Source organism: Hemibagrus wyckioides, linkage group LG19, assembly GCF_019097595.1.
Source record: "Hemibagrus wyckioides isolate EC202008001 linkage group LG19, SWU_Hwy_1.0, whole genome shotgun sequence".
NCBI classification, from domain to species: Eukaryota; Metazoa; Chordata; class Actinopteri; order Siluriformes; family Bagridae; genus Hemibagrus; species Hemibagrus wyckioides.
In genome coordinates, this window is record NC_080728.1 from 11,112,513 (window position 1) to 11,124,882 (window position 12,370).

Genomic DNA, 12,370 nt, shown 5'->3' on the forward strand with positions numbered 1-12,370 from the left:
CTAATGCATCCTTTTATATCACTGGTCATGCACCATTGTCAAACACCCTTCTCTCTTTGATATCTTGAGCAATTCTGTCCGCTGATAAACCTTATGCTAGCTGGCACAACCTGGGTCCCAGCTGTTGCGTTCATCCTTGCGATGCTGGGCAGTGCTTTGGTTGGGTGCACTCTCGGTTCTCCCTGGGGGATTAATTATGTGTTAAAAAATATTTTGCATGTAGATCACAGTTACGAATGGAGGTAACAGGTCACTTTATGCAACCTATCCCTACTGAGATGCAGTAAAACATTTCTGGAAACTTCACCAACCTGGAATTTAGTAAAAATGTGTATGAGTGTGTGTGTCGGTTGGGGGTCGGGGGGGTTGTTGGGTTGGTGGTGGTGTAACAGGACCTCAAACAGAGATGACGGTAACTTTATCGGTCTTCTCAGACTCAGCTATGGCATCGTGACCAACGAATAAACGATTGTTCAGGGAGAAAGAAGAACAGGTGACCCTAGCACTCCCATTTTTTTTCCTGTCCCTCAGCACACACACACACACACACACCACAAAAGTGAGATAAAAATAACATGTGGATCTGAGAAGGTTAATTAGGATAAGATATTCCAATTAGTACTTCATCTCAGCAGGGTAAGGCAATTAGGTCGATTTTAGCCTGGGCTGAGGGGGAGCCTTCGTTACAGAAACCGGCTGTGGCTGACATTTAAGGGGCTTCCAAAGACTCAAAAGTGGAAGTGTCTCCACATGATCAGGTGAATCCTGTCTTTGACATTTGGAATAATTAAACAGAAATAAAAGGGCAGTCAGTGAAAGAATATGAACAAGACAAAACCAACATGTGTCTCTGACTGATGATAAAATCTTATTCTAATGATGATGATAATGATGATGATGATCACAGTCATAAAAATAGATCTGTTAAAAAAAAAAAAAAAGAACACAGATGCCATGATAGAATTGATGAGATCCAATCTCCTGACACTCAGGTGAAAGGAGAAGTTCGCTCTTCAGATTGCAGTCATTAAATGAGTTGAATAATTTACAGGCTGCAGCCACAGGTATTTAGTAGTAGGTAAATAATATTTAAATTACATCACCCTCCTTTAGAATCAGCTACACCATAGACCTAAAGAATTTTTTTACATTCATATTATACTAATGTTCAACATGTTTACAATGGAAACTTCTTGTTAACTGTTATATTTAAACAACTCCATTATCAGCATTATCCATTAAAAGGCCACCAAACTTAGCAGAGAAAATGTACATGGAGCTGTATCCACATCACTGTTACTTACTTGCCAATACACTGATATGAACTGACACACTGATACTTATTAGTCAAGAAGCTGTTCCCTATTGTGAATGAGTGAGAAATCCAGGTATCAGAATGAACAGAATCACTGGTCCATACAGAAATCAGATAGGAAGAATTTATCCTGCTTTCATTATTCTATTCTATTTTAGTATTTCTCTGTGGTTGTCACTATGGTTACGGGCGTTATAGGCTAGCTCAAAACGAGTGCTGAATCTGACCATCTCCCAAATGGTGCCCTAAACCATGCAGTCCTCCTACAAGTCTGCACTTTAGGTAAAATAAAAATACCTCTTTTGTAGGTTTGTCAGGGTGCATGAATAAAACATTGCAGATCGGTACAGTGCGCAGTTCCACTAGTATTGCAACAGTTTCACTGACACTCATAAGTAAATATGATTATCGATCATAAACATTGTCTGTATTAACATATATGAGCATGGACCTCGAATTAAACTAGCCAACTAAGCTAGATATAACTGAAAAATTAAATACAGCTTAGTACTTCCTTTTTAGTCCAGATTAAACCTACAGTTTGTAGTAGTTCCCTCCTGACAGCGTTTTACATTTTCTCATGTAATCAGTTTACCATGCATATTTAGTCTTGTCAGTTATGAATAGCCGCTAGGAAAAGAAGGCTGCACATTCTGCCACAGTAAAGAGGCGGCCAAGAGTCTTCCATGCTGAAAATAAAAGCATACTTGCCTCTAAAATTAAACGTAGTAGCAAACATTTGATCTACTGTTAAATAAGCCTTTTTAACCAAAATCAACCAACACCATATGCCTTGAGCATTCAGAAATATCTTCAATCCAAACATTAAGGGAAATGCCAGTACTCCCTGGTCTCCCCTCAAATCAGTGCCTAGTATTTATAGGGATTGAGAATACCAGAGTTTTTAATGTGTCTGCAGTTTTGAATTGTTGCATTGTATACTGTCTCAAGCTGAAATATTATTAAGGCACTACACAACACTAGATATCATCTATACGACTGTAACAGACCATCTAACAGGTTGCTATAAAGTGTATGGACCTTATATTTATGCATCCTTATTGGCAAATGGTGTTCAAGTAAAGGAAAAAGTCATATACAGCATACAGCAAGAGAGAATTTGGAGATACTAGATCATTATGAGCTCTTCAGTGACAGCTCAGGAGGACAGGGCTATAAGAACATTGCAGTTGATAGAGAAATGTCACATTGTAGGGATTGTATAGTTTAATCACTCATTCAGATATTCATAGCTTTGTACTATAAGTCTAACAGTATTACACCAGCGCACATTTTAATATGGAAAGGCAGATATTGTGATAATATTTTATCACATTAAAAGTCTATCAATGTACAGTGTCACAAAAGTCTTGAGGTGAACATTACTATGACTAATAATATTACATGATATAAGATAAAAAACTAAATGTAGCCAGTTTTATACTCCCTAATTGGACCATGCAACTTATTCTAATTGTAACACAACAACGGGCAGCAAAACAGGGATTTATTAGAAAAACACTTTGGACACATTTTCAGTGCATTACTGTTTTAGTAAATTAATCATTGCTTATCAATTATTTACCCTGTATAGTAAATTGACATATTGAAAAAAGACTCTTGATGCCGCTGAGATTTTAATTACCGGTTAGAAGTGAAAGATGTACAGTGCTCTAGTTATTGACATTGCATGCTTTTAAAATCTTTTTCGATCAAGGGTACCGACAAGGTGAACTAAATTCAATTGTGCCTTAAAGGATTAAGCATGAATGAAGTGTTCAGCTGTTAAACATCATCATAATGACGATAATGCTTTTGTTTGTTCTGGGATGGTAATGAAATTCGTCTAATCTGGTGTTTGTTTTAGAATATTGGGCAGCACAATTAAACACATTTGAATCAAAATTCATTTTGCCTTTGTTATAGTGTTTGTTGCTTGCACATTTGTTAACTCCTTAATGCATTTTAAGTGTAAGTATTCTTAAACCATTAATGCTCAATGACTGTCAGCTAAAATAATGAAGGTTTATAATATGCTTTAAGTGCTACCTAATCTAATATATAAACTGTAGAAATTATAATTCATATATTTTTAAATAGAAAATGCAGCATCACATCTAATATAATGGGCTTATTAAAAATGATTAAGATATTACATTAATACTGGAGTTGTCTTAGACAAAGTCTTTTTCAGATTTCTTCTCGCATACTCCACCATCATTTTGGCTTATTCCATGCTTTAAAAACAACCATTATTTATCCAGTTATTCATTACTATATAAAATAAGGGGGTGAACGTGAGTAGGTTGTATGCACCTATTATTCATCCATATAATAATCGCGTAAGTACATCTTTCACACAGTGTTCCTGTTTAGAACTAAAACTGCTTTTAAAACTGCTTTTTGTAATCTATTCAAGCTATGCTGTAGAAATTTGTCCAGAATATGCAATCAAATGACTGAAAATACTAATTCAACTAGGATCATTAATAATATATCATCTTTAATAAATGAGGTTTGCACTGTGAAACAAAGCTGCTCTTTTGGCCTCTGAAACGGTTACACTGCCAAATACAATGTTTCTTTGGAAAACCTGGCATAAGTCCCAGTGCAATCAGAAGAGACAGCCAAAAGGAGTAGCCCAAACCAAACACCCCCACACACATACAGAAATTCCACTCTGGTGTGTTTTGTGAAGCAACTAGAAGAGGCGACATGAAATAAAATCTCTCAGTAGTACCGACCAAATCATGCTGATGAATAAAACAGCCTTGACAAATCTGCAGTATTTTCACACTAAAGTAGCAACATGCTTCTTTAGTGAAATTCTTAGCCTGGAACCTAGGGACAGAAAAAGCATGCTCTGCGGCATTATGAAAACCATTCCATTTACCGAGGATCCAAAGCTACTCATGCTGCATAAAAGCATTCCATTTAAACCTCCATAATTTTCAACTTCAACCATTTGCTCAAAACCCCCTATCAGTAGCTATTGCTTTCTGGGGTGCATTTTGAATTCTCAGGTTGTGAAAGCTACTAGAGCAAAGTAACATTTGACCAAACTCAGTTTGTCACCATAACAGAAAGAGTCAACAGAAACTGTCCTTTTACTCAGGAGAGATCAGGTGTGATGCAGCGAATTAACCTTCACCCACCTCGTTGTCACGTTCAATGTGCAGTCCTGCTTCCCTCAGATGGGTCTCAAACTCATCTCGGATCCTGAGCTTGTCACACTCGGCCGGATCGGCTGGTCCCATGTCCACTACGACCTCAGCATTATCCTCCTTCACTGCTTCAGCCTCTTTGCCCCCTGCTCGGGGAAAGCTGCCATTGGAGATGACCGAGAGCCGATGCTGTCCTGGAGAGTCCTGATCCACTGGCGTTACCCGGTACACCAGCACATAGTCCACCTTCCTCTTCCCATCAGCAAAGTATAGCCCTTTTCCCGGCTCGTGCCCCATGCCATTCAAGAAGTTGTTGACCACCTGAAACGGGTGACAAAAGTGCAAGTGATATTCGGTTCAGAGACGCTTGTGCTGGTCCTCACTGCTTATGAGTGCATATCAAATTCACATCAGAGGGAAGCTGGGAGGGTTGGGGGTGCGCAGTGATGATAGGCATGGATGTAGGTCAGTCTATTGCTATTTCTAATTTAGCTGCTCTCAATAGACTCAAATATAGCCTGATAGACGAGGGGAGCAGCGTTGGTTGGGAACACCTTTCATTCAAGGTTGTACGCGTTAAAAGTCACCAGCGTTATCACAGACTATACTTAATACAGTCAAACTAAGCAAACATGTTGAGTTAGTTAGGAAAGAAACAGTACTTACGGGGAGCTTGTCAGAATGAAGCATGTTGTTTGCGCTCTTAATGGAGACCAGAGAGAAAGAAATACACAACGAACTGAATCGCTCTTGGCGTCTCCTTCTTCCACGCGACGTGCGCGCGCCGCACAGATGCCTACTTTATTCAGAACATTGTCCACACCCTAATCGCCTCGAAGAGACACGCCACTTGCCATCCTAATCCGTTCGTCAAATGAAACCATTTATTCTACATAGCAGAAACCCTCCCTGTCTGTACAGTTTTGGCATTGCTCGCCACTGACGAGGCTGACTAGGAAGCGCGAGGCACGGCTCTCGCGCAACTACAGCATCTCCATAGAAACTTGTGATTCGTCACTCTATTAATTCCAGAGACACCTGTGCAGCTTCAGCAACCAGAACAGCCAAAAATACTGATTTGGTTAAATCACATACGCCTGGAATATTGCATTGGGATGACAAACACAACTGGGCAAAGTTAGTTTGAGCTGGTTTAAACAGAGTATAACAGGTTTATAAACCGTGATTGACTGGAAAGAGGCGAATAAATCTGGCAGACTTGTAGCCTACAGTAGAGTGGAAGTGGGTCTAAACTTAATCATAATCAAAGTTAGTCTATCAGATGTGTTTATTATTGATTATTGAGCTTACAAAGTATTTATAAGCCATTGTGCTTCATCTAAAAACCGATAACTAAAGTTGAAAAGGTTTACTTTTAAAAGTAGCAAAAACTTTATCTACTATAATAACTGTTTTTAACAACAGATCTCCAAAAATAATTTCAGTAAGAAGTGAATGTAGCTCACCGACTGTGAACTCTCCGCCATGTAGTCAAACGCCTCAAGCCCCATTCCAGAAAGTTCTCTGGCTATGCTGTACAGTCTATCGCTGTGGATGGAGTTGGATTCACTCATAGCCACATTGCTTTCCAACTGATTCGCTGTATTATTCCATGTTTCTGTACAGCAGAAAAAACGTTTTAATCAGTCGTTTAAAATGTTGAAAGCTTTAGAAATAAATAAATAAATAAATAAATAAATAAATAAATAAATAAATAAAGCTGCTTTTGCTCTAGAGTGGATGTTCAGTTACTGAGCTTTTGGTTTCAGCACCATGGATAGATGCTCAAAAGCGAGGATCAGTAAACTAGAAGTTTCTCCAACGTACATAAAATGAGAATTGTTTATCATTGAAAAATATAACAATTAACAGCATTTGTGAGAAGCAAGTATAAGGATAGTACGTGTTATTCCTCTTGCTTAATAAGAAAGTTATGCGGATAAACTGACAAATTTCTGTATAATATTCTTGTGTTCCATGCTGTCTTTAGTCCTCCAGTTTAAGTGTTAGAACAAATGATGGGTTGTAGACGAGGTCTGAGGTTTGTGATAGGCCAGATTACAGTGGAAAGCAACCCATTTTAAATATCAGGTCAAATACAGTTAAAACAAAGCAACTGGCCAAAAGATGTGGAATATCTTGGAAGAACCTATTCCACTGTGTAAGCAGCTTGATATAGCTTAGTCATCCGCAAATTACATAAACATCATTAAAACTGTAGAGAAATACAAAATAAATAAATAAACACAAAATAATTAGGTATATCATGAAAAAAATAAGATACAAAGATCTGGTGCTTCACTATTCATCAAAAGAAGACATCAAGGGGAGAAACACAGAGGCTACATCTCTCATCAGCACCACAAACAGAAATTTAAAATCCCAATCAGTTTAGGGACACACAAAGTGAAGATAAACTATTATCAAAGTGAATGAAATGCAACAGAGACAAAAAGTAAACAGAGTGATTGGAAATGATCCAAAACGCTATGCTTCATTTGTGAAGTGCTGAGGACAAAGCGTCATTGTTTGGGCATGCGTAACTGCTTATGTAACAGGTTCACTGTACTTTATTATGATTATTATGATAAATTGATGTTGCTAGTGATTATCATTGCGGGAATGAATTCTAAAGTCTATAGGGGGATACAAATGGCCAAAACAAGTAACACATGAAGGAAACGACCACGTTATGGCTCAGATGAAGATGTTATGAATCAGGTAATAGTAATCATTCCACACTTGAGGCATTAATGGCTTGTGGCATGTGTAACCATATACATAAACAGGTATATCACTGCTAATTTTAAAACTAAATGTTTACTCCATATTTATTTATTATTCACTCATAAACACTGAGGATTATACATCCTGTATTTTATTATATATAACAAATTTGGCTGCTTACATACATTGCAGTTCATCAGCTGTAATTTAATCTATTGGTATTGATCCAAAAGTGTGCTACCTTATAACTACTAGCGGTTTAATTAGGGAAAAGTACAGCAACAAGCCAACACACTTGGCAAAACACAAATACTTCACTTTTATGCATTATTTACATGTTTAAAGACTATTACTCTAATGCATTTGAAGGAGATTTGTTAGAATACATCTGATACATTTATTTTGTGAACAAATAAACTGCTAATTGCAAGTGAAAGCAAATAAATTCATATTAGTTTAAATATGTTGTATCTAAAATTATGATAAATGTAACTCTGCATGCCTCCTATTTACTTTTACTTTGCTCAAACATTTTAGTACACATAATTTAGCACTTTAAATAAAGATGAGTTTTGGAATAAAAGTAAAACAAACAAACAAATAAACTGTATAAGTTTATTTGTTTGTTTTTTTACTTTTATTCCAACAATGGCCAAACTAATTTTTGTCTAATAGGAGTGACATGTACTTACCACCTTGTGTTGGTGATCCTGGACTGTTCATAGCCATGTTGCAGGTCTGAGGAGACTTGGCTACTGTCAGGGTGCAAAATCCGCTCTCGGCTTTGTCCAGGCTTAAATCACAGACGGTTGGAGCAGTTAATACCATGCCTGCTTGAGAGGAGACTTATGGCCAGGCCGAACTTGAACTAATTGCCAGAAATGTTTGACTTGGTTTAGTAACAGTTGAACAGAGTTCATGACAAATTCCAGATTCAAACTTGAGTTAACTGATTAGCTGTAAACAGTAAACTATAAACTAAAAAAAAAAAAAAGACCCCATGAAATTAAAAGTCAAAAGTTAAAATCCATTATCTCTTCAATATAAGACTTGAACCAAAAACTTTGCATCCCGTGGTGCTGTATGATGTGTGATAGGGTCTTATTACACTATTCACCTGTTAAATATCTGTGTGATTAAATATTAAGGCAGTCTGACCCTGCTGTTCTTGGAAGCCTTATGCCAACTTCGAGGAAAGAAACAATGTCATAGACTTTATTAGGACTGATTACACTCTTTGACTGACATATGTACACTGAGGGTTTATGAGTCAGCATGGCTAATTAGTCAATGCTGCATGATACTACTACACTTTAGGAATATTAGATAGCCTGTGAAACACAGATCACTTTATCAGAAGACTTTATCACAAGATTTTATAACAAGATAAATGGTGTGAACTGAACGAAGTTTAGTTTAGCTATAACATGTATCAAACACCCAGAAACTTCTCCCTGCTTCCTTACCTGTAAATGTTTCACCTCTCCTTCATCATTCACATGCTTTATAAAAAAGAAAGGCTGTGTACTCAATTTGATTTTACTATTATTTTTCATTATTTTTCATTTTACACTTCAATCTACCATCTAGTCACATCTGAACCAGATTAAACCAGAAAAATGATAAACAAATATGAATTGAAATGTACACTTTCTAAGGTTCTACAAATAAATGTATTCTTTAAAAGCCCACCTACACAGCTCAGCAGATGCTCTCGAATCAGTCCATTTTCCCTCGGAAACAAGAATGCAAAAAAAAAAAAAAAAGTCACGTTTTACTCTTCAAAAGCAGGACTGCCAAATTGATCCTGAGCATCCTATTCAATTTTATACTAGGGTTGTATTTCAAAATGGTGGACTCCATGACAGGAGCTGTTGACTGGAGAGGATTCAATTACACAAAAGAGGTTAATGTCCAGTGCTACATAACCAAATTTATTTGAGCAGTAACGATACGTAATCATATATGAAAGGCACAAAAGACAAAACTAATACGTGATCAGCTGTATGTACAGTATTAGCTATATTATATTAAAGCCTACTGCCAAACACCTTTTTAACCCTTTTGGCTGTCTGTGCCTAATCCTAGGAAAACGCAGGACTGTATAGGTAAAATCACTAAAATTCTAACATTAGATATCACTACATGTAAAAGATATTTCAGTCTGTAGGACACTGCCAACATTTTGGTACTTGGAATTTTCCAGGAAAATTGTGTATTGTGAAATGGGGGGGTCTTTGGCTCCCTCTTGTGGTGGAATGTGGAAGTGTTCCGCTTCAGTGGTTTACCTTCACAAACTAAATTCGGGTGTTGTCCTAGATGCCATGCCAGGTCAATTGCAGGTTACCACGCACACACCTTCACAGTTTCACACAGCCTGGGGAAATCACATTGGAAATCACAATCACATTAGACTCCCTACCCTTCTGGCTATTCTCCTCAGACCTCTCTCATCAGTAAGTCATTTCTGTCCACAGTATTGGATGTTTTTTTCTGCATCACTTCTAGACTGTTGTGCATGAAAATCCCAAAGGATCAACAATTTCTGAATTATTTACCCACTCTGTCTATCAACCACGCCACTGTCAAAGTCACAGAGATCACAGTTGTTTCCCATTTGGTATTTGATATGAACATGAACTGAGCTTAAGCTCTTGACCTGTATTCTCATAATTTTATGCACTGCCCTGCTCCCATATGAGCTGCCCAGAGAATGAAAAGATGTACAGTTGCTGCAGAAAAAGAGGGTAAATATAAATAGTATCAAGTAATAACAGTTCTTAACAACAATTCTTATTCAGATTATTATACAGGGGCCCCCTAGTGGCTTGAAGGCCTAAAGAGACTGCTTGGGCAAACTTCCCTGGTCAATAGTATTTGTATATTTAGATGCTATATTTTCTTATCATGTTTTATTAGGAAATTAGAGAGCACTTCTTCAACATACAAGATTTTAAAACTTATTACTGAAAGTGTAAGGATATGTCCTCCCCTGGGGTGTCACATACAGACTCACTGTTTCTGATTGGTTCTTTTGCTTCAGCTCCACCCTGGCATCGCCTGCACATAACATAGACCTGTTTTTTTCTGTCTCTTCTCTGTGGACTTATTAGGTCTTCTCATAAACAATTTGTTTGGCTCAGTAACTTTCTCAGTGACTTGTACATTTATTAAGCTGTTGAACCATTTTCCCGCTCATGGTTCAAGTGGTTGTTTTACCTTTACCTTATCTTATCCTTATCCTTCAATTTAAATTTCATTTCCTGTGTAACATTTATCAGTGTTGACATTTATGAGAATGACTGCCTATACCTATAATAGGACCATAGATCCTATTATTATTATTAGGGTGGAAATGTTTGTTTTTCTCAATTAAATGTCAAGAGTGTTCAGATAAGTATAAATCACAGGCACCAATCTAGACCTGTGAACAGAGCCAGATGAAATACTGCAGATACATTTCACCACAGACATTTTTTTTAATCTGGACTCTTATTCCTAGTGGCACAACTCTGCTGAACCAAAATAATAATAATAATCAGATAAATAAACATAAGAAATTATTGCAATCACAGCTGATATGCTTCAATGGCATGCTTACTTTACACTTTGCCAATTATTTCTCACATATTCACACAACTTTTCAATTCATTTTGTACACTTTGTCCCTGTTTGCTGTTTGCTTCTTTTACAAGTGGGTTCATGTGGGTTGACAAGTGTGGACTGCTCTGTAACACTGCCATCCACTGAAAAGCTCAAATGTTTTTAATCTGTGAGCTGTAGCCCCCTGGTGAAAAGTGATGTTACTACAAACCGCTGTGTGTGTGTGTGTGTGTGTGAGAGAGAGAGAGAGAGAGAGAGAGAGAGAGAGAGAGAGAGAGAGAGAGAGAGAGAGAGAGAGAGAGAGAGAGAGCGAGAGAGAGAGACAGAGAGTGTGTGTGTGAGTGAGAGAGAGTGTGTGTGTGTGAGAGAGAGAGAGAAAGAGGGAGAGAGAGAGAGAGAGAGTGTGTGTGTGTGTGTTTGAGTGAGAGAGAGAGTGTGTGTGTGTGTGTGTGTGTGTGAGAGAGAGAGCTTTAAAAAGCTCATAATAATAAAAAATAAATTCTTATGAACATGGAATATGAATAGAGGATATATAGGTTACAAAGAACACAATGCAAGTCTTTAACTGCCAACAGAATATATATAGATGAAGTAATTTTTAAAAAAAATAATAATAAATGACCTTCTCTTTTATTTATGTCTTTTATCAGGTATGTAGCCTGTCAATGTAATCTGTCAATTTTGTTTTCCATTTCATAATGAACATATAGTTTTTACTGATAATTAATAAAGCCAGGCTGATTCTCCTGCAAGTTGCACTTTAAATGTAGAAAAATACATTAATTAAGAAAATTAGAATCTTATACTGCCAAGACATTTTCCTTGAACTTGCATTTAGAAGAGCAGGCATGTCATTTGATATGTTTGAGTGTGATTAATTATATACTGATTATGTGGTATGTTATTATTCTTTTCATATCTTCATCTCATGTCTTTTTAGAAGCCAAATTAAAAGGTGCCACATTTGTTAAAAAAGAACTTAATGTCTGCAATTACAGGAACACCAAATAATGTCTGAAGATATCACCTCTGCTTTCCTAGAATCTCTGGAGGTCAACAAAAATGTAAGGAACTGGGCTTCAAAGCCAAAGTACATGGAGTAATCATGATCAAGACAACATCAGCCAGGGTTTGGGTAACTATCCCTAACAATGGACTTGTCATGGCATACCAGGGTCTGAGTGAGATGCTGGTGAAGAACCCAGATGCTTGGACATGTGTTCCATATGGGGAAGACTATCAGTGGTTAATAATCATATTCATTTGCAACAAAGATGTGCATAAACATGACTGTTTATGGTAACAGAATTGCAGCTCAGAGGGTTTTTAGCTACAACAAATAACCCACTGCCCAGAGACCAAAAGGCCATAGAAATATCCAGGATTGCCACAGTTTTAACTGTCACAGATTCAACTAGGGGGAAGTAGACTCCAACAGAGGCAACCCAGCAGGCAAAGGGGGCACTAGCAAATGAACATTGTTGGCCAAATGCAACAAAAGAAAGGAGGCCTTGGACTAGTGGCCACAAGCCATGTCGGTGCAACATTACTCTATCCCAGC

General features: G+C 37.3%; 1 protein-coding gene across 5 annotated transcripts in view; it reads right to left on the reverse strand.

Moving 5' to 3' along the window:
• ano2b (anoctamin 2b) overlaps positions 1–9,213 on the reverse strand; it is a 39,298-nt gene extending 30,085 nt beyond the window's left edge. Inside the window, exons 1-4 of one of the 5 annotated variants that reach the window (XM_058417748.1) lie at positions 8,903–9,213; positions 7,899–8,074; positions 5,946–6,097; positions 4,471–4,800 (exon numbers count right to left, since the gene is read on the reverse strand). In XM_058417748.1, the coding sequence (XP_058273731.1) occupies positions 4,471–4,800; positions 5,946–6,097; positions 7,899–8,034 (618 nt within the window). In that variant the 5' untranslated portion in view covers positions 8,035–8,074; positions 8,903–9,213. Of the gene's footprint in view, positions 1–4,470; positions 4,801–5,145; positions 5,469–5,945; positions 6,098–7,898; positions 8,075–8,898 lie in introns of those variants that run through there. The other 4 variants (XM_058417750.1, XM_058417751.1, XM_058417749.1 and 1 more) reach the window with 4 other exon arrangements.
• Positions 9,214–12,370: the final 3,157 nt, after the last annotated feature.